The following is a 23,923-nucleotide window of genomic DNA, read 5'->3' on the forward strand; positions in this document are numbered from 1 at the left end:
GTTTATTGTTCATCTTCAATGAACATACTGTACACTTTCTCATTCCTCTTCTTTCCTTATTTGTAATTATTAATATGGCAAGTGAAAAGGGCAACAAAATTGATATAATTTTTATTGGGTGACTTAGAATGAAGTTACCATTTCTGTGTTAAAACATATCCAACACATGGTACATGTATTATTAGGTTCCCTTTCTATTTTTAAAATTTTTATTAATGGGCTTGTAAAACTAAGTACTTTAGTTTCAGTTATGAAGCTTTAGCATAGATTATAATAAATTGAGCAAGTAATAATCTTACAAGTTACTTATTGTTATTTGACAAGTTTCTTTTGTGGACTGATCATGATTATCTTTACAATAAACATTACCAAACCATTCATAAAACTTTCACTTCACACATCACCACAGACAATATACAAGCCATTCCAATGAAAATTTTATGTAATTTTTCTTCAATAACAATGCAACATATATCAGAATATAATCTTTCTGGTAGGAAGTGAAACATCAATCATAAACATTTAGCAAACTGACAAGTGAAATACATTCATGCAGAACCAGGTATGCTGGAAGTGCCAATGCCTTAAGCTCCAACTATACAACTAGTGCACATTCACATTCAATCACAATATTATCTAATATTTTGACTCTCTTAAAACATCTTGTACATCACTATTAAACACCTTTCAATGGTAGCAGCCAAGAACTGCACAGAAACACTTACAAAAAAAAAATATACAGTATTTGGAGAGCTAATGCACACCCCAAATGTGGGATGTATCAATAACCTTGAATATGCCCTAGATACTATTAAAGTCAATTGTATATCACAGAAACACAGACCTTTTTCCTGTCCTAAATCTTTGACACAAAATTCCTTAATCTACAGCAGTGTCAAGGAAGATCGATGACTGAAAACTGAAAGGATCACAAATTGTAATAAATTTACACAATACATTCCCAACATGAAGTAAATATAGATTTCTAGGGCTCCTTAAGCAAAATTTGAACTAGATCTGGGCTAGTGGAATACTAATCTTCACCACCCTTGAATGAGGATTAATATACAATTTGTAACCCTCTTACAAATATCACAGCCAGAGAAAAATCCCAACTCTAAGAACCTTTCCTTTGAAGATTCATTCCTGCCTATGCCCAGATAAGATTGAGCATGTGACTGCTAGGTTATAGGCATTATTCTTGCCTAAAAATGTACCTCACAAGTCTTGCTCAAAGCTCAAAAAGATGTGTAATGTTGATAAAAATAAATTCAACAAAAATTTACCTAAATTACTCATTCTGGAAGAAGATCAAAATCATCCGAGACATGTACCATAGGGACATGAAGCTCATCTATGTGTGGTCGGGAATTTGCATCACAATCTCCCAACTCTTTTAGTTTCCACTCCCAGTCCATTCGCTGAACCGCATGAAGTGATTCTGCCTCATTATGATGCCGTAACACCATAAATTCCTGGTGAAATTAGTTGTGTTAATGGTGTAATGGAAAATACGCTTGTTAAAAATAAAACTTTTAAATTAACAGACATGGGATTTACAATAAAAGAATTGCACAAAATTATCATGAGTTAATTTCCCTTTTCTCAATTCCTTTATCAGTGTCTACATGTTCCTTCCTGCTTCTTATCATCCACTTTTCAGCTTGCATATATTTGCTGCTCATCAAGTATATCTTCCCCTTTCTGGTCATTTTCACTTGTCAGTCAATACAAATTATTCTTGGAAAAATTAACGTGTTCTTGAGGGTGGCTCAAATAAAAGGAAAAGGTTCTAAATAACACCAGTCTCAAAGAAGGGCAGTTTTCATGTAGAATATGGCAACAAATGAAATAGATGAACTAATATTAACATGTCAATATATTACTTCTTTATCTAAAAGGAAATTTTCCATGGCTATAAAACCTGATTTCTCATCACTGATTATTTCTTTATTTTAAAGGAACATTTTACACATCTGCAAAATATGATTTCTACTTAACCCAAAAAGAAACATGCAGTCCTGAAATGTAGTGGTTACTTAACATCTTTTCTGCACATATTTAATATTTTCTCTCACCTTGGTTTTATCTCCATTATCAACAAGCAGAGAAAACTGATCTACCTGACATTTTCTCCATTTCTAATGAAATAAATTTTAAATAAAGTTGTGGATACTGTAATTTTTCAATAACATCTGAAACACATACCTTAATTTTGTCCCATTTATCATCAACATCCTGTAGCCATGAAAGAAACAACCTGCCATTGTATCTAGAACGAGCATTACCATCCTTCTCTTGCTCAGGTGAGATTATGTTGTAAACCTATAGGGATGAGATATTTATTAATCTTACCATTATATATAGAGTGTGGGACCAAGCAGTATTGTATGCACATTACAAGAGGGTTATACTGTACTGTATACTAAAGAAGAAATAATATATACATTAGATTCAATATTCAATTAGTACCCCCAAAATAACTGTTTTCACCCAAAAAAAAAAAAAAAAATTAAACTAATAAACTATAACATCACCATCACACATTTGATTCTGGGGCGGGATACTCAAAAATAGATAAGACATTCTATCTCCCAGAGTTGGTCATAACTTGAGCCAAGATATTATTTTTTGCCGTGACTCGATACTCAAAAACAAAATTGGGCCACGGGCTCGGCCATGTTTGATAACGTATGGTCACACGAAGTTATGACTAGGGTTGCCATGCGTCAGTATTTTCCCGGACATGTCCTCCATTTAGGTCTCAAAATCTTAATCCGGAAGTAATTTTTAAAATTCTTCAAAAGTCTGGAATTTCAGCTTGCATCATTTTCTCCATGGACAAAAGCATGAAACTGTAATGACGAGAGAGAGAGAGAGACTGAGAGAGAGAGAGAAGGTGGAAACCGTAGAGATCTCGTTCAGTATTCTTCAGCTGATAAATCACGTGCACACCTATACGGTGTTGTCAACTTAGCTGCTAGCAGTTTTTGGGCTAGCATGTAGTGCCATGTACTGCTTTTCCTTGTTCTTCAGCCACGTGCATTATTATTTTTTTTGTATTTAGTGCTATTAGCCATAAATGAAATGTTGAAAGTATTCCATTTTTTTCTTATGGCTTTTTTTACACTGTAGCATTTGTTTTTCTTGTCCTGCATTTAAGGCATTTTAGCAATTTTCAACCATAATCTAGCCACTTTCGCTATATTATTTATGTGTTTTGACAACTATGACGGTGACCGGTGGTTGGCCATTCCTTAACCTGCAGTGACAGAGTTTGACCAAGTTAGTAACCTGAAGCAGTTTGTGGAAAATTACAAGAGTGATGAAGAATTTAGTAATCTGCCAACACATAAAAAGTGGTTCAGATACTTTGAAAAATCAAAGAACATTGAATGCCACTCAGAATTGCACAATTCTTCTTTGCTATATCATCTCACAATGCAAATGTAGAAAGAGTTTTTCACTGATACAAAGTCAATGGACAAAGGAAAGGAACAAATTGAGTGTTGAAACAATGAAAGGCATTCTGACTGTACAGTACAACTTCCAAGAAACATCTTGCAGTGACTTCTATACCTTTCTAAAGAGCAATCAGCCAATACTGAAAAAGATCCGATCTACAGAAAAGTATGCATGGGCACATCAAGGCACACACATAATGGGGGAAGAAGACTGCAGCTAAGGGAATGAAGATATTCAGCCTTAAGCAAAGGTAATTTTTTTTTTAAGATTTCTATACCATGTATGTTGTATATTAGCCTACATTAAAAACACAATGCAATACAGTGCACCGATACTGGTGTGTGTGTGTGTGTGTATATATATATATATATAAATGTTATGCAAATATGCAAAATTAATTGTCACGGTTGCTTCAAGGTTACATAGTGCCAAAGTGTGTGCCGGGCCGGGGGAATGTCTTCGGGAATGTCCTCTTTTTTTAATGTTCAGATATGGCAACCCTAGTTATGACTGCTCAGGCTTTGTAAGGGCGGAAACGATCTTCCTGCTCGTTACCGCTGCTAACTCTCTCGTTTGCTGGTGCGGACGACACTTGGGACGGTTGGACAGAGGTGAGAACCGCAGCGACTATCTGGGTCACCGGCAGATTCAACACAGCCGCCATACAGTCACTATCTAGCTACCCCGCTGTCCGTCAAATTCTGGCTGTGATCTCATCATAGGCCCTGGACTCGTGGGCTGTGTTCCCAGACCTTCACCTATCGAATGTCAATTCTCTGGTCATATACCACTACCGCATACCACGACCGTCAGTTCATCTCATTCCGTCTGTGCCCCAGTGTTCTCCTGCCATTTCAAGACGTTGCTCGAGTGTGGAGTCGAATGGACGCTTCCCTACCCCGAGTGTGGATCACCGTGTTCCAGAACCTTCCCCCAGGGCCACTGCCGTAGGAAATATCTGTTCATTGTTTGATTCTATCAGTTGTTGACTCCCATTAATTGTTTGATTCTATTAATTGCTGGCTCCCATTAATTGTTTGCTCCCTTTTATTGTTTGCTTCCATTAATTGTTTGACTCCATTAACTGTTGACTTGACTTAATTGTTTGACTCCCGTTGTTATTTGATGTTTGTCGAGTGGTGTCAGAGTTTTGTGTTATATTTTTTATAGTAAAGAGATGTCAATCTCAAACGGTTGTTTGTTATTCCTCAGAAAACCATGGTCCTTGACTTTCCTTAATTAAGAACTTGATTAGTCTGGTAAGGGATTCCTATCCCCAAAGTCCCAGGCCTTTACAGGCTTTATAAGTGAGATCGTAAGCTTTGATGGCCCATCCTCATCAGCATTATTACAACCATTTAAAATACATTGAAAGTATAAACTGAAATATAGAGTTGCAAGGGAAAGTATATACTGTAGTAGTAAGAGCTAATAGAACCCCAAAATAAGGTAAAAAGGTACATAAATAACTATAAATCGCTGTATCCAGGCAATTGCATTTGTGCAGATGACACCGCCGACAGACTACATGGTGTTCAAGGAGCTCGTAGCAGCATATGTGTTCGGCCGTGCCCTACCCTGCGCAGAGAAAGATGATACAGGATCCGCTGGATCCTTTGCATGTTAAGAGATGAAGTTTTGATTCGTCAATATCGATTTCTTTGCCAAGAAATTATACGGTTGTGCAAGGAGATAGGACCACATACACAACACCAAACAAGGAGATCTCACGCTTCTACAGCAGTGATGTTTTCTAAGTGTAATTGGAGATACCACATGATTGACCCCAAGTAAGGTCATTACCCAAGTAGAAATTTTGCCCGACTTCCCCTACATCACGAAATATGTTTAAGGGATGGGCCACTACAGGTGTATATTCAAATATGTAGAATGCAAAGTAAAGGCTTCTGAAGGGATTGTCTATACAATTATTGGAAGATGAATAAAATAATTATGATAATGTAATAATAATAATTTTACCATGTTGATAACTCAGTTTATAGGTCAATACTTTCTTTATCTCGTCTGGTTTATTTAAAAGCAGCATTCACTGCCTCTACCACCGCGAGCCAGGCACTGTTTTTGGTCTTGACCCTGTTGGTATTATCCAGCTTCCCGAGGAAAATTTGCCTACCTTTCCTCACCTCTTCAAAGAGGTCTTCTTCTCTTTGATTTTGGCAACGAGACAACATTACCAGTGTCTTCCATCTTCGTGTTGACAATATCAGCCGACATGCTAGTGTCGTGATTGGTTGTGCAGCCACCCCCAGTAACTGTTAACTGTGTTGGGATTGGTAAACAGACCATGACATAGATCGGCGACTGTGACCGAGTCGTATCTCGTGGCCAAGATGTTACCACCATATGACATAATTAATTTCTTTTTGAGTATGCGGTAATAACAGACATCGTAGGCAAGACACAGCTTCCTTAGTCTCATCTCACTTGCAACCACCCTGCAGATCATAACTTTTTATCACCTTTTGAGTATCCCTGCCCTGGATAGCAGTACTATATATTCAAGTACTCACCTCTTCATCCTTCAGAAATGTACAGACAGAAAATGGGAGTGCTTGATTGGCAAGTGCCCTGGCAGCCCTGCCATGAACACGAAGGATTTCCTGTTCAACACTTAGCACCAGCTTCTCCTTCTCTATAAGGTGCTGCAAATAAAGATTAACAATGAAACAGTATTACCAAAAATGGAAATAGAAATTACATAAAAGATCATAAAGATATACTGTATACAGTGAACCCTCGGTGGTTAGGGCTTCAGCTGATCCAGAATACCCAGCTAGCCTGGTGACTACATGGTGTCAGTTGTTATTTATATGCCACCTGTGAGGAGCTCTAAGCAAGTTTCCACAAAGCTATTACCCTTTTCTAACATTTAACCCTTAAGCCCTGGGTTAGGGTGCTGCTGGCAGTACCCCCAACGCGGGGGGAACGTCACCCGGGGCGCGGTAGTCGGACGTTCTGGAACGTCACCCGGGGCCTAAGGGTTAACCATATAAAGTGTTGTTTTTTTCACTGTTTCTTACCCTTCTTCTTTCGGTTACAAACTCTTCCTCTTTCTTATTCTTATATTCTTTTCTACTGTTCATCTTTCTCTCTCTTTTACAGAGTAGTATCAATATTCTTTACATTATTCTTGTTAAATAGTTTACAAAAGAAAGTTCATGTGAAAACATATAGCTCCCGAGTAACAGAACTTAAGCATGTCATGTCAGTCACTACCATTGCCATTATCCTCATTTACTATACAGTACATTTATTGCCTTCCCAAATGAATTGATTTTTGAGATAAAATAAGTAATAGTTTTTCAAAAGTAAATGTTTAAATATGGTTAGAAATTCTTAATTAGTATGAAAAGCAATCTAGAGTTCCAAGGTTGCTGGATTTGGCAATTTGTACCATACAGAGGGAGTCTTGGTATTATTCCCATCTGGACAACTGCATCCCCTGGGGTTAACCTTTGGCATATAAGACATAGGGTGATTAAAAAAAAGAAAAAAAAGATAGACTGACTAACTTTTACGGTGGGAAATACATTAAGTACTAATTTGGTTGATAAATTTATTATGCTTCATTAAATTTGCCATGCATCTTTTCTATACTTATAATGTAATCCAGCTTGTCCAAACTTTTGGCTAACCCGAACCCTCCTTTCCCCATTTAATAAGGACGACTGAGGGTTCACTGTATACGAGTCTGTTGAAAACAGTTTGCACACTTAATACACATTTTAAAGACATTTATATTACACTAAGTGGTTTATGATACTACCAGAACTCCCATATTTGAACACCAATAAAGGAGATGCTTGCTAAAGGCTTCACCACTATCATCACAATTATCAAAATCCATTATGTACTATATGATATATTTAGAAGATGCATGAATTTATTGCACACGAAAGCCTGCCTAATATCTAAGCGAAGGACAAGGAACAAATGTTACGTACCTGAAGTCTGAGGCGATAACGTTCTTTTTCTTGATCATTAAAGAGTTCTTTTAATAGCGAAGTAAGTGATGCTGGAGGGGGTATAATTGGAACCGATAACCTTGATGTAGCATTCCCAGCTAACACATACGAACAGCGGTTCATTAAGTAGTCTTTGAATCCCTGCGGTGGCTTTGGCTGCACTGGTCGTAAATTCTCTCGCCGGCGCTCAATCTATATGGGACCCCCCAAAAAGAAATGATTACACCTTACAAAAACCATGTATCTTTTCACTTGTTATTCATTACTCGAGCAAAATACAGCACGGAGAGCTGGTCTTAAAAAAAGAAAAACGTTCTCTAAATATGGATGGCCTCAATTTAACATAATGTATGTTCTCTAAACATTACATTTCCCAAATTGGACTTAAAATTGTCCCTCAAAAACCTATTCTGCTCACCACTACTTTCACTGCAAGTCTTGATATAATCTTCATGTCTATGTCACTCAATATAAACACACCCCTTTCTTCACTTCCTTTAAATTATTATATAAAATAAAAGAAGTAGCATGGAATAGAATTAAACCAAATGTGACACCTACCTGTTTCCTAATATTGAGAAATGTTTCATAACAGTTACTCATTGGTTGATCCACTAAAGAGACAATGGGAGGTTCAGCTTCAGGCTCTTTCATTTTTAATTTTCTCTTCCGTGGATGAACTGCATCATCCATACTTGTGGTAGGACGCGAGGATTCCTCTACTTTCACTGATGGTTCAGTTTTAACTGTACAGGTTGAGGCTGGAAGAATATGATCCCATTACTGACTGCACATCGATACATACATTCTCATTATTCTCTTTTCTCAAGACACTTGACTGTGGATTTAATGTTGTATAGGAGATTTACATTAACTTTCTAATTAATTTTTTATTGGTGAGTCAATGCAGGCCAATGATAGAATGAGCGGCAGTTAGGAGTTGTCCAAGAGCTCATCTCAGAGTATGGTTCATATGATGATCAAGTCTCATCTTAAATTCATTTCAACATGCACAGTACTGTCAGTTCTTTCAGTACTCCCAATCAAACTTTCAAGTTAAATCCTAACATTCCCTATAATAAGCAGTACTGTACTGGCATGATTTAAAGTCCAACCTGAAGTAGACTCTTCCGCAGAACTTGAGTTTCCTCCTCGCTGGGATCTAGTAATTCTGGTGCCACTGCCCTTTTCACTACCAGAGCTACTGCCACAGTTGTTGTTTGAGTTACTTTGATCCTCCACCTAAAATAAGAGAAAAAGGAAAATCATTTACACACACCAATGTACAGTACTTGTGAGCTCATGAATTCTATTGAGCTATAAAAAGTTTATTTCTTTATAAATGTAATATACGTACAGTCTCATATTCATGTTGTGAGGAACATAAACAACCCCAGCTATGCCACTAAGTCAATGAATTACAATGAAAAAAAATAAAAAAAATCAAGTTTCTATATATTTTTACCAATCGAATGTTCATATTATTACAGTAGAGTACTGGGGAAAAGCAAACAACAAACTCTTATATTTACAAGCACAGTAATAATAAAATTAGCAACACAAATAATCACAATAAAGTTATTGTTATTGTTAATATACACTTCATTTACTTATACTGTACCTACTAGAACAGTTAATAAAAAAAAAGTTTATGTACAGTACATACTGAAATAAATGCTTAATCCTACAAACGCACAAAAAAATTTGCCACGTACATCACAGTTCACCTTAACGGTAGAAATGAGCTCTTTCCCTTCTGGTACAACCTCTTTTTCTTCTCCCGAGCTTGTATTGACTACATATGGCAACTGACGATTACTAGAATTCTTGCCATTTCGAGTATTGGGTTCTTGTTCTGCACCAACTCCCAGCACAATCTTCAGGGGAGGAACTTTAGGTCCAGCACCAGAGCTTGATTCACTTTTAACATCATCTTCAGTATCACTACTTTCACCACTGTTTTTGGTGCTTGGAGGTTTGGGGCTATTGGCAGCAGATCCCATTGGACTTTTGCGCTCCCCAATTACCGTGACACTTGCTACAGATGATTGTTTTGTTCCACCAGTTCCACTATTGTTCCCAGTACATCCACGACCTCCTGACTTTACACTCTTGTCTGAAGTCCCTGGTAAGAATATATGAATTTACAATTCTTAAATAGTTCATAGTGAAATAAATACAAACTACAGAACTTTGTTATAGAGTTCATTGCAGGGTAGTCATTATTCATCTCTACTTAAATACAGTAAATATATTCTAGTTTATTATCTATCTACATTACAGTATATGTTATAGCTATTAAAGACCCACCTTAACTCTACAGCTGTGAAAAGCCAGTTGATATGCATAATTAAGCCTGCTGCCAAGATTTTTATAACAATTCTTAAAATTGAGAGCCAAGTGACACATTTATAAACTAAGAGTGTAGGGTTCTAGGCCCCCCTACACCACACTTGCATTCCTAGTCTTGGCTCAGTACATGAGAGCCGCTATGGAGGAAGTATATTTCCCTCCATCTCCTAGTAATCCAGAACCACAAAAGCTTAATCAAACTAGAAAAGTGATTTTTTTTTTCATTTACCATTAGCCTGCAAGAAAATCTATACTTTTGGAAGATGGAAATATGCTTTATTTTTGAAGAACTTAAATTTTTTGGTGAAAATTGGGTTAATATTGACGACTAACCCACCAACGCGTTATTTGTTTTTGTTTATTTTTTTTTACGACATTTTCATCAGCAAGTTGATATGATAATCACTTCCTGTGCAAATTCTTTGTTTGGTGCCCAGATGTACACCACTTTGTCTTCTCATCAGTAATGAGATGGTAACTTCTCATCCCCGGATGTAAACGGCCATTCATATTGACATACCCTGAACTGTATTTCAAAACACTCCCCTGTGCCGTGCTCCGATCGAGGCCTACCTCAATGTACTCTATGAGCTGCAAGGGTCTGAGCTGCAGCCCTCACATCCACAAACAGCATAAAATTAGATTATACCATATAATAGTAAGCTCTTTCTGTTTAATATATTGGGGGTCGGGGGGCTAGGTAGATTTCTTTGGTTAGGACAGGTTGTTGAGGTCTTCTAACACCGCTTCTTCTGCTTGCTTTTCTTATCAACCAAGGTTAGGTTAAAATTATAAATAACCACTTTTTAACACATTTGCACAAACTATGACAGTATCCACTGTAGAACACATAAAATTGCGAAGTTTTTACAACCATGTTCTATGAAAAATCGCCAGGGATCAGTCATCAATAATTACCGAAATTGTGCATACTTTGCATGAATATTTATCACAAGCTCCAGCAGATGGGTTAACACACATGATAGCTATATGACAAACTCAAAGGGCCAGAAGCAAGTGAAGTATGGTATAACTTATATTTGTTGCAGGTAACTTAACAAAGGGGTTGGGGGATTTAAGCTTCAGAATTAACTACTTAACACATTTCATGCCAAGTGGCCCACCAGTGGGTCCCTCATCATGTTTTATTATAAATACAATGGTCTTATTATACTTACATAATATTTATTATTGTAAACATATGACTATAAATTTAATAAAATGAGGAAATTGTCATTTGTGTAGCATCTGCTTATATATACAGTACTGTATATAAGATTACATGATATCCTGTTACACACTTCCCTGTAAAACACACACACACCTTAAACACTCTGACTAATTACTCGGAAGGAATCGGCTTTTTTGGACGACCATATCAGCAGGGAGGTACAAATGTTCACAACAGCACCCAGCATATTGCACTAACACAGATTGGCTTATTTAAGCTCATAATAAATTAGTTCAAATAAAACAACCATTCTAAATAAACTGTTTCAATCCAATTCAAAATGATATACAGTACAGTACTTTCAATAAATTCAGTTGTTTTATATTTATAGTGTGAACACATGTAGGTAAGGTTCTAGATTCTAGAACATGTGTACATGACTGTGTAGCATAGATGGCCTTGTGCAGTGTGAGATAAAGTAGATGTGTACAGTATACCATATACAGTGGGGTATGCTATAACGAACGGATCGTACTACGAATATTCCTAAACGAACGGTTTTACCTATACAATTGAGAATGCTATAACGAACGAAACTCCTACAACGAACATTTAAAAAAAAATATATTTTTTTTTTACTAATTTATTGTTTTTACATTATAAGTATTAATGATATTCTTTATTTCAGGGGTTTAGATGCATATTTATGCACTTTTTTTTACAATTTCTACAATTTTATATTATATTTTTCAGTGTTAAGTGGTTGTATTTGGGGGCCTGGAATGGATTACTCCTATAACAAACGAATGCTATAACGAACAAGGTTCTAGAACCAATTAGAAACGTTATAGCATACCCCACTGTATATTTGAGTAAATTTAAAGTTTTCTCATCAAATTTGTATGCAAAATATAGGGAGTCAAACTATATACACAGTATTTTTGAGAGGTTAAAATTCATTCATCTCATTGGGTGTTGCTGCATTCACCAGGTTAATTGATTCAGTATTATAATCTCCATGATCAGCTTCTTATGGTGTATGGTTCAATATGATTAATGTAACATATTCAATAATAGAGAAAATATACAAAATGTAATTTGTAATTTTACTTGAAAATAAAAGAATATGCTATACTTAAGATGCATTTGTGATAGAGCTTTCAGCAAATAAGTTTACAAAAAGGTGACTGTAACACACTGTATATGAAGATTCCTTCCTAACGTTATTTACTACCTTTGAGTGATACATGATGGCACAATTTGGCTACTTGTACACCTAGAACACTGATTAATGAATAAACCAGGGTATATGCAGATGCATAATACTGTACAGTACACCACAATATTACTTATTAAGTGCTAATAAATACACTACATATTATGTGATGATAAATACACTACAGTACTGCAATAATTTACTAAGTGCTGAAGAGAGATGATGTGGTAAGCATGAGTGGTAAAGGAACTAAGATGATCAGCTGTTTGCCCTTAGTAACCAAATGACTCATGGTGTTGAGTGTGGTTTTCTTTTTTTTAAAGTTGATTCTTTCATGATATGTCTAGATCCCCCCCCCCCCACAAATTCACTTTTTTTCTTACTTTAGCATTTTTCAGAATGGGAATCTGCCCCAATGAATCCAATTCATCGAAGTTCTACTGGAATATAGTAATAATAATAACAATAATAATATTCTGCTACAATTCCACAAAAAGTCAGTTTCTCAAATATAAATGAAGTGTATAAACTAAATAGGCTTATTATGTAACAATTTGGACATCAATACGCTTGTATTCATTTCTATAATCTCTATTAAAAAAATTATACCTGAAAATCATGTCTCATTTAAAATATGAAAGGCATAAGAATGGCTTTCCCTCATAACTGCAGCCAAATGTTTATACATGTATCCTCAATAATCGCAGGGGTTAGGTCCCAGAAAACTACCATAATAAGCAAAACCGTACACATCAAAACACATAACATAAGGGGGAAATTTTTTTTCATCCCACGACTCAAAAGATACAATCCCTAACTGACCAGTAACATATCTTTACTAATTAATGAATAACAATGTACAGTACTGTATCATGAATGACAGTCACAGTAGAACGAGATACAGTGGGTGGGAGGGAGGGAGGGAGGGAGGGAGGGAGGGGGAAGTGGGTGGAATATCGTGCTAATCTGCTCTGGCTAAAGCAAATCCATCACTGAAATTATGATTCAGGTGGTGATGTTGGTGATCATGGAGCTGGTGGTGGAGGGGGAAATTGTGTTAAGTGGTGAGGAGATGATGTGTCAATCAGTTTGTTTGGCAACACTGGCTGCAGCACTGCCAGACACAACTGAACACCTGATGTCTACCCACAAAATTGAGTGTAAGTATAAATGAACAAAGTCATATTCCTTCCACATTATGCTATAGAAATTTTTAATTATGGAGTGTGAAAGCAGAAAGGTGGGAGTGATTAGAGAGGTGGAGTGGAAAAAAGTGATAAAACGCAAAAGATGTGTGGCCAAGCGGATGTTTATCCTTGTTGGGAACATCGGAACATTCAACCAGAGAATACACACGTCTTCGTCGCTTGGCTGGATCAGGAACCTTAACACTCTTCACAGGTGCCATGGTGGAGCATAAGTTACAAAAATTGCACCAAAAACAAGCATGGAACAGGAAACCATCTTCAAACACTGACCAAAACAGTGCGGGGAAGCAAATACTGTCACTGGAAGCTGGTGCCATGTGTAGTGTTGCCATCTCTTGGCAGTCACTGCTACAGCTGGCTCTCGTAGACCCGCCGCTGTCCCACGATAATTCCGAGATAACCCAGATCAATAGGTGATAAGCAACTGAGGACACCTTGATAAGCCAGATCAGCGATTATCGGGTCCCGTGATTATTGAGGATACTGTACATGTACTGTAGGTTTCTAGCTTTCTTTACAGTATTGTGTACTTGAAACTCTAATTGGCTGAGATCAGCTTATAAAAGAAATGGCTTTGCTTATGGAAACTAGGACACCAGGCCGTCCTGTAATCATGGTTAACCCACGAAACTGTGGAAAATGGTGGTGATGATGACGACGACAATGCATGCGTTGACACAATATGAAAATGAAAACTTTATCAAATCCTTACGTGGAATAAAAGTAATAACATCTTACAACAAAACATACCAGTTGGTCGGCCTCCTCCTCTTCCTACTCCCTTGGCAATTTCTTTAACATCTTCTTTTCTTCTCTTTTTTCTTGCTTCCTCATCTTCTTCAGGCTCTGGTTCTCTTCCCCTTTTATCTCCCTTTTCTTCTGTGGCCCCTCCCTCTGTTCTTACTGTCCCAGCTCCTTTGTCTTCTTCTTCCTCGCTTCTTCCCTCATCCTTGCTACATTTAAACTCATAAACATCTTCACTACTCTCCATTATGTTCCTGAAAGCAAGTTGTTAACCATTAAACTCTTATGAAGCACAAACCCCTCAAGTGTGCCCTTCACAATAACCAATTAAACCATTACAAATACAAACGTTCTCTTTCTATTACAGTACAGTATACCCCTCTTCAAACTGATCCTCTCAATTACCTATCTATGGTGATTATAATTGCATAAACTACCATTTACCTATACAGTATAGCATTTAACTACTGTGTACATTAAAAGTGATAGTTATTCAAAATTCAGACCTCAACAGTATATAAAGGAGATCCTCACTCCATATATACTGTAAAGAAGTAGTAGGCAGCTACCAAACAGGGAGGTACTACTGCCTGGGAAGATATTGGAAGCATATTGTGTTGTCTATGGTAGACCCTGCTGCCATATGGCATCACAAAAATTGTGACCAAGTCCCAGGTTGCTGATCTGACTTTCTGCCTCATTTACACACAATTGCAGGGTTTCAATTGTTTCTCTTACTATTGACAACAAAACATGCTGTATATCGGTTCTCACTCTAAGATTTATTTTTTCGTTTGTGTATTTGTTTATGGTTAGTTATTTTTATTTTTGAGTTATAATTTTTATCTATTTTTATTAATTATTATTAAATATTATTATTATATTTTCGCCCCCCAGGCCCTGATGCTCGGGTGGGCTAATCACCGTTTAAAAAAAAAGAAAAAAGAAAAAAAAAAGGGCCACCTTACTTACAGAGTTACAAGAAAGTGCAGTGCAATATTATAAAATATGAGTTGCACATGAGAAGACAGGACAAGCCGAGTGATGCAGGAATCAAAAGTATGAATTCAGAAGCCCCTCCAACAAAATTCATACACCAAGATCAAGGGGTATAAATTTCCTTATATTACAGCCTAGAGTAGCAGCCAAAGGGTTGACACACACACAAATTAATCTAAATGGCAAAAGAGGATCATTTCACTGCAACTCTCTCTTTACACACGACTTAAAACTCTTGTTAATTCTGGTACAGTAATCCTTCACACTCAGACTCATCATCATTATGTGTGGGACTTACTTGGTGTCGTGTTGTCTGGGCTTCTCTGGTGTCCGTGCAACAGTGTTAGGTAAACGAAGGGTAACTCTTGGCGACCCGGGACCGCCCCCAGGTTTTTCCTCCGAAGATTTGTTGGCAGGAGGAGTCCGCCTAGACATACTTGTGCAACTGCCACCTAATAATAATAAAATTATATAAAGACATGAAAAAAATAAAATAAATTAAAATTTACTTTAATAATTTCAAATTCCACAGAGGCACCATTAACCCTCTCATGCCCGCAGTAAGTTTTCAAGTTTCCGTGACCACGACAAAAGTCATATGGGACCACTCGTATAAGGTCTGGTCATCTTTGTTCTACGTGCAGCCAATTTATCCCCCAAGAATTTTTGGGGGCATGATTTATACACCACTGGCTTTGTTATTGTTTTGACTGTAATATAAGCAAACACACACACGAGAGAGAAATAGAGAAGAGAAAGAGGAGAGAAAAGAGAAGAGAGAGAGGAGAGAAAAGAGGAGAGAGAAACCCCCTTTTCTCACCTTGAATAAAGAAAAAATGAATTACTAGTATTCCCAGCATCATATCTCAAGATATTTTCTCACAAATCAACCAAGATACATTATTATGAAAGTTATAGAAGCAGAATTTTAGGAGCTTTCCAACAGGGGCTTTGGAATTTTTATGACTAATTATGGTTGATGGGAAAAAACTGATGGACAGTAAACTCAACACACGCTTTGGTACTTTCTGGAAGCTTCCCTCACAAGATCACGCATTCATGACGCACAAAGAAATGTACTCAATTATCTTCTTTTTTGGGGGGGAGGGAGGGAGGGAGGGAGGGTAGGGAGGGGGGGGGAATTTTTGATGCCTAATGACAATTTACGTCACTGATGCAAATAGTGCGACCCAATAATTTGATGTGATTCACATCTTGATGAGCAAGATGGTTAATAACAATTCAGCATTAAAGGGTGGTAAAGACAGGGAATGGCCAAGAAGGAGGTAGAAAGACGAGATAAGAATGGACACACAACTAATATATAATACTGTGCTGTAAACAAGATGGGAATCATAGTGCCCTGTTGTTACAGCAGTTTAAAAAAGGCACCAGACGATAGAGTTCCTGTGTTGTTCAATCTAGACTTTTAACACTAGAAATTACTGAGGAAGAGCTCTACAAAAAATAGTGACACCTACTTCATGAATAGTCAACATGAAAAATTAATTGTCCCTAAATATGAGGGGCTTGAATGTTTCAAAATTAATCCTCTTTTTCTCCTTTGTTTCCTTTTCAGGGTGGGGTCCATGTCAGAGACTGACCCCTGCCTATTAAAAAATCTTAAATCCAACACCATTGCAATATAAAAAAATAAAATCATTACTATCAGTAATTACAAAGATCAATAAAATTATCAATGGTATATCCTACCATTCATGAAGTTTAAGGAGGAAATATAAAAACTTAACCATCTTATCAGTGCAACACAATTGAGTCAAAATGTGTTTTCTACTTTACTTCAATTCTAATGATAAAGATTATTTTTATTTACAGTATTATTTTTTGCGATGATGAGACACTACCTTTGTAATGTTGCGGGAGTTCGTCACCAGAAGATGAGCCCAACTCCTGGAGGTGCCCACGTGCTGCTGCTTCTATCAGTGACACAATTCCAGGGGAGCGACACACGTCACGTGGAGTCTTCCCTCGTCTGTTCACAACGTCAACTCCTGCACCACACCTTAGCAATAGCCGCACCAGCTGATTCAATTGAAGACTCAGATAAGATACTTTTAAACTAATGGAGTTTCATCTCTGAAATGTGCACAAAAAATTTATCTACTACCAAAATGTAACTCATTTCCAAAAGTGCATGAAGAATCCTTCTAAATCACTAGTATCTTCTAACTTTTAATCCCTGTACAAAACATTCTACATTATTTCCACCAGCAGAGCAACAGTAAACTGCACACCACTTACCTGTACAGTAATATACTATACTGCCATTCTTCCAATTTAGTCTCTTTCTAATATACTTCCACCTGATTTCATCACCAAAATACATTACTCACATCTTCACCTACATTACTTTATACTGTACACTGTATTAAGAAGCTAGTTACATAAACAACGCATTCTCATTTTTCACTTTAAGACAGTGTCTTTAAAAAAATTATGACAACACTGGGGTTACTCTCTCTCTCTTAAAACTACAGCAAAACCCCCATAACTCAGCATCTGATAAGTCTAAATTTGTGATAAATTGGTACAGCACCAGATAACCGTTACATTTTTGAGCAGTCGACAAATCGGCACCAAGTCAGCAGGAGCCGAGTTATGAGCAAGAATTCAGCAAGCAGGCCCACATTGAGCTTCAGTTGACAGCCAGTGAACATCAGGTTTATGTTCACCTCTCATCACAGGTAGACTTTCTAACAGTGATTAAGTGCCTGTCATGTGTTACTGTACAGATAGTGTTAAGTGCTATGTATAAAGTGTGGTCTTAAGTTTGTCAGAACAATTATTTACAGTGCCTATGAAGTGTTCCTGTTATGTATTAAGAGTACATACAATATAAACAATAGTATTAAGTTCATCAGAACAATTTACTCTACTGTACAGTGCCTGTGAAGTGTTACACACAATACAGTACATTATACAGTACTGTACAGTTCATCTGCCCCTTACAAGCTCATCAAGAAATTGCCCTTTGTTGTTGGTAAATACAGTACCAAATACAACTATTTTTTATTTAATTATACTTGTACTGTACTGTATATAGGCGCTTATTACCGATAAGTCGGCAAATTCAATTACTCGGCAAGACCTCAGCCTTGTATGTACTGAGTTATGGAGGTTTTACTGTAATTCAAATTCCATGATGCAAATTTCAGAAAATTAAAAGCTAATAATAATAAAATCCTGATCATTCAAAAATGTTTAAGTCCACATGTGGTCATGGTGGAGTGTGACTCAGATGTCAAGTCAGAAAAGATCAGTAGTAGTCTGTCAGCCTGAATTAATTTCACCAATTCATCCAACTGTTTAAAGTGAAAAAGCCCTTCATTTAAAAATAAAATGCCAGCGAGTACTTTACATAAAATTCTCAAACCAAGAAATGTGTATTCAAGCCTGGCTAGTCCTGCTTTGAGCATTTTGAGGACATTCCCCAAAAATTCAGCAGTCTTAGAGAAACAGCCTGTAGTTTCATCAATGACCACACCAAATTAGATTTACAGTACTGTATATTTCAGCCCAGGTCCTAGTTCCCAATAATCAACTAAACCCCTGTAAGTGTAGTGTCACTGATTTTGAAATCATCAACTACTCCGAGGCATGAATCCTAGAGTTGAACAGGCACATTAGCTAACATGCCAAGAGCAAAAACTGGTTAGGTTAACAAATAGAATTCAACCTTGCAAAGACATAAAATGTTAAAATTTTCATTGTGAATTTGAACCAACTGGAAATGTGTAGCTGCGTCTCAACCCCCTCAAAAGTGCTTAACAGCAAAAGCCCAGTAGCATTTAATTTTCAAAACAGGAAGCTGACAGACATCTGCATTGTAAGAGACAGGGTTGAAAATGTTTCACTAAGGGAAAGGCAACAGAGTACATGATGGTGGTGGGTTGACCAATCCATCTAAGCAAATTCTGAAAATCACTGCAGATCAAGGTCTGTGTACAGACCAGTGACATTACATGCTCAATGTACAGCACCTAGTTATCACTAGATTTCTTATACTGTATAGGTATTTTTTACCACTTATTGGTTGATTAGTCACATTTGCCCAATCAGTGAAACTAGGGAATCCTGGGGTGCAGTTAGTTATATAATGTATGAATAATATGAGATGCATGGCAAAAGGGCAGTTTGACATGAATGTGTACTTTAACTCATAACTATCTCTCTCGAGATGTACTGTATTATAGTGACATCAATTTAGTTAAAAAGAATAACAAGGGCAGAGGAACAAGAATTCTGAAAATATTACCTTGAAGTGATTGTTAATGCAGGCATCATGCAGCGGAGTATCGTTATCTAAACCTTTGGCATTTACGTCTGCTCCTGCTTCAATCAACAACTTGGAAACATTATAAAATCCCCGATTACATGCTTCATGTAGGGCACTCCAACCTGGTGGAAGATATTTCACACCTGTTATAATACCATTCAGAAAATTGGAAAAAAACGTAAATGGAACATTACAATGTTGTAGCATGACCCCCTCCTTCCTATACAACAGGTAAAACATACTATCAGTGCCACAACTTGCCTGCTCTCACTGAAGGCTTGGTACACTAATGAGTACACTGTGCTGTGAAACTCTTATAATCTTTAAAGCTTGGTGGTGGTGTGACAGGTTATGAGTTAATCACAACATTTTGACCAAGACTAGTTGTTGTAGCAGCTTCAAGGGCAGTTTGCTAATTAAGATGTGACTGGCTAACAGAAGGTATGGCACAGTATACATAGCAGCCCTATATAAGATCAGCCTTCAGTTGGCTTAAGACAGACTTACTCATCATTTATGGTGAAACAAAGAAGGTACTGTACAGTAAATCCTTGTTAATAAAGAATCTGTTGTTACACAATCTAGCTACTTCAAAATAATGAAGCTTGAATGCAGGACTTTCTTAGCTACTTCAAAATAATGAAGCTTGAATGCAGGAATTTCTTATTGTAAGGGTCTCTCCACACTAACATTCTTCAGCACCAAATATTCAAGTTTACATCACTCATGCTTGGCCATAACATCCTAACACCTACAACTCGTATACAGTATATTCCCAATACACAAAATTCACGATGATAAACACTGCAAAAATTACATTTAATGTAATAAATATGGTAAGGTTATACCATAAATGTTAATACCCCTGTCCTAAATACTTACCAGAGGTTACTCTACACTTAGGTCAAATAAACTTTTATTCAGAGACTAACTTGTAAAAAAAAATAAAAAAATAAAATAAAAAAAGATATTCTTTACTCAACAGAAGAGGCTGAATCACTATTATGTAAAAACATGGCAAAACACTGCACACTGTATGGAGAAATAAGCAAGTATGATAAAGTGAAAAGGAAATTAATACACCAGTACACACTATACAGTACATCTGCAAATGACATGATGTAAAATCAAACTAGAGTGCATACAGTAATATGAAGTCTGGAGCAACTTAGAATTGTCTAAAATTTTGATTGATACTATAAAATTCTCAAAATTCTTAGGGTGGCAACAAGTCAAATACCTGTGCCGAAAAAACAAAAATTTGGCAAGGAAAGGCCTGAATCATTTAACAAGAATAGGGTTTTCTTATGTAACTGATGGTGTATAAAAGAATGACCATTATTCCTGGCAATGGATGCAAAAAATGGGCAAGGACTATGAAGACGAGGGAAATTGTGAGGTTAAAACACACACACACACACAAAAGCACCAATCAAATCTTTGGCAACCTGACCTAACTTCACCAAATCTTACCTTATTTTAGCTACGTACAACCACCTCAATTGGGGATTTGGGCATTTGCAATCTACAGATCTAATAATTCTATGACTCCTTTCTTCCATGACACTTACCTTGTAAATGTCAAATAACGGAGATATTGGATGTGTTTTAGTCTCGTTATTATCATATATGGGAGGGTGTTGTTTTGTTGGGGGGTCCAAAGAGGTTAGGTTTGTTCATTTTCAGATCACTTGCAAGGGAAACATCATAAAAGAAAAGTGTCTTAGAATTGTCTAAACTATTGATTGCAGAGATAAAATTGCTAAGATTTCATGGTTGTGTGAAAGTACAATAATGACAGTCAACACTTTAAAGAGATATATATACGGTGTACCTCCATCTCGGCCCACCTTATATAACCAACTGGGCCCACACATTACTATCTCGGCCCACCTTACACACTTCAAACAAGTAGCTGACTCGAGGTTCAGAAATGAGTTGAGATATGTTTTATGTCTCCTATGGTTCACTGAAATATGAAGTGTGGATGAGTGAATACCAAGGGTTCAATCGGTATGAAGGACGAATTTTATGAGTTTATGTTAGTAGAACTTGATCAATGAACAAGGATTCACATTCGTAATTTGTGCTTCTTCGGATGATTTCGAATAGGGTTTGAAATTATTACTTCCAGCAACTTGCCTACAACTGATGTTAAACTGATTGAACAGAAGTTAGAGGATAGTGATCTAATCTCCCTTCTTGAAAATCGGTATAACATTTCCTACCCTCCAAGATTCTGGCACTACACCCGTTTTTTTAATGACATGTTAAACAACTTTGCTAAGGGCATACCAAGCTCTTCTTACATTCCTTTAATACTCTGGTAAATATCTCATCAGGACCTGGTGACTTATGAGGCTTTAACTTGTCTATTTGCTTACTAACATCGTCACTAGTCACTACTATCTCTCTTAATCCATTTTCTTCTCTATCTCTGTACCATCTTCGGTGGTGAAAACTGTTGAAAAATGTCTGTTCAGATTATTGCTCATTTTTCTGTCATTATCAGTTTGATACATTTGAAAGAATCCCTTAGGGAATGACTTTGCCTCCTTTGCTACCTTCAGTTCATTATTCCTCTTTGCTTTTCTTATCTCGGTCTTAACCCTACTGGCCATTACCTTATAATCGCTGAGGTAAACATCACCATTTATTCTCCAACCTATAGCCTTTCTTTGGCCAATAATATTCTTTAAATAATTATCTATCCATTTGGAGTCATTGTCATTTGATCCGAGTTTTCTGTATGGTATGTTCTGCCTTTGTGCATTAAGTAACTCGTTACTTAAATTGTTGTGGAACTCGTCAACCTCAGATCTCGTGATCAGATTATCCTCACCCGTCATATTTTGTGAGGGTGTCGTTGTCAGGTCTCCAGGTAAAGTGATCTTAATTGTGAACTAAATATAAAATTATTCATAAAAGAAAACAGATCACCTCTTCCACATATGTCAATTAATATATTAATAAGATAGAATGAAATGATAAATAATAAATCAATTATCCCCCCCTTACAATCTATGCTGCTTTTTATCGTTCATGCAAAAATGCGTAAACTTTTACTTTTTAGTCCGAGTTCGTAAACCCAAGTGGTCCGAGTTAGTTATCCGAGATAGTGTATGATGGTTGGTCCGAGTTGGATGTGGGCCAAGTTGGCAATGGGTCGAGTTGGACTATATATTATGCACCTTGAAAATTTTAATAGCATCATTCTTGTGCAGAACACACTGAATAATTTTCCTTTCAGATGTAGAACAGCCATGACACAAGGAAAACATACTGCAACTCACTATCCAGATGAAATGCTTGGTCATGCTCAGATCTGTCACGTAACATGCTATCCTGATTGGTGGAGCCTGGTCATGTGAAGTTCATGTGATTGAGAATTAAGCATTATACAGTATCCCACAAAATTTGCTCCAATTAACTTAAAAAACATAAATTTTGTAGAAACCTGATCATGTCTATATCAAGTTCAGAAGAAAACAATAGATATAAAAAAATTTACTCTAATAAACTGGAGAACTAACACAGTGGGGTGTGCCCATTTTGTCACCACTGTTTTTACACGTTTCGTCACCGCGTTCATTCCCATCACCAATTCAAGGGCAATTACATTCCAGAAAATTCTTACATAATTAATACATCAATATACACAAAAATAACCGTTGATTAGGATAGAAAATACTGTAATCATACCACCTAGTTTACAAAATTGTAATACGAAATTATGCCTCTGCATAACAATTCATTGGATCATGCAAGCATCTCACTAAGACAATTTATTAAAGACGAAAATAAAAAATAAAAATGTTATTATTCATGCAATCATCCCACTTAAACAATTTATTAAAGACTAAAACTAAACAAAAATAAAAACATTGTTAATATGCCTGCAATCATCTCACTGAAACAATAATGTGAGACTAAAAAAAATAAATAAATAAAATATAATAAAATCATTGTTATTACTCATGCACGCTTGGAAGAAGACACTGACAACTTTTTAGGAAATTAGAAGTGGTGATATTTTTTTCTTCATATTCATCCCACAGCTTCCAGAGATGGACTTGTTTGTCATGATTTGCTTTTCTTGTGTGTGCACGATTTTAACTTGTGCTCAGCAACTAGTTGAAATTGCAAATCAACCATTGAGGCTTCTCTGTGAAGAAGAGGGACAAGAAGGTAGAGAGCGAGATTGTTCTTTGCTGCTCAGTGGTTTATGCGCTGGTGCCAAATCACCTTCATTTGTTCTGTATTTTGTTTAATTACCAATGTTTTAATCGTTTTCTTTATTAAATAATTAATATTCAAGTATCATAATAACAATAATTCTCGAGTCATCTGTATACATGTGTAATTTCTATTCGTGTAAAATAATAACTTCCAATTTGTCACTAATACTGGCGACTGTTAGTGGTGACGAAACGGAATTGATACTGGTGACGAAATGGGGTGTATCCGCTACAGATATATACCGGG

At 36.6% G+C, this 23,923-nt stretch overlaps 1 protein-coding gene across 1 annotated transcript in view; it reads right to left on the bottom strand.

The window, feature by feature from the left end:
* Positions 1 to 95: 95 nt before the first annotated feature.
* The window catches only part of LOC121853110 (ankyrin repeat domain-containing protein 11-like), a 43,338-nt gene continuing 19,510 nt past the window's right edge, over positions 96 to 23,923 (bottom strand). The window contains exons 5-15 of the mRNA XM_042347052.1: positions 19,418 to 19,560; positions 17,007 to 17,184; positions 15,440 to 15,593; positions 14,149 to 14,396; positions 9,167 to 9,576; positions 8,567 to 8,693; positions 8,013 to 8,212; positions 7,431 to 7,643; positions 5,997 to 6,128; positions 2,209 to 2,325; positions 96 to 1,475 (exon numbers count right to left, since the gene is read on the bottom strand). Of these exons, the coding sequence (XP_042202986.1) occupies positions 1,296 to 1,475; positions 2,209 to 2,325; positions 5,997 to 6,128; positions 7,431 to 7,643; positions 8,013 to 8,212; positions 8,567 to 8,693; positions 9,167 to 9,576; positions 14,149 to 14,396; positions 15,440 to 15,593; positions 17,007 to 17,184; positions 19,418 to 19,560 (2,102 nt within the window). The 3' untranslated portion in view covers positions 96 to 1,295. The remainder of the gene's footprint in view (positions 1,476 to 2,208; positions 2,326 to 5,996; positions 6,129 to 7,430; positions 7,644 to 8,012; positions 8,213 to 8,566; positions 8,694 to 9,166; positions 9,577 to 14,148; positions 14,397 to 15,439; positions 15,594 to 17,006; positions 17,185 to 19,417; positions 19,561 to 23,923) is intronic.

Source organism: Homarus americanus, unplaced genomic scaffold (genome assembly GCF_018991925.1).
Source record: "Homarus americanus isolate GMGI-L3 unplaced genomic scaffold, GMGI_Hamer_2.0 scaffold32871, whole genome shotgun sequence".
NCBI lineage: Eukaryota > Metazoa > Arthropoda > Malacostraca > Decapoda > Nephropidae > Homarus > Homarus americanus.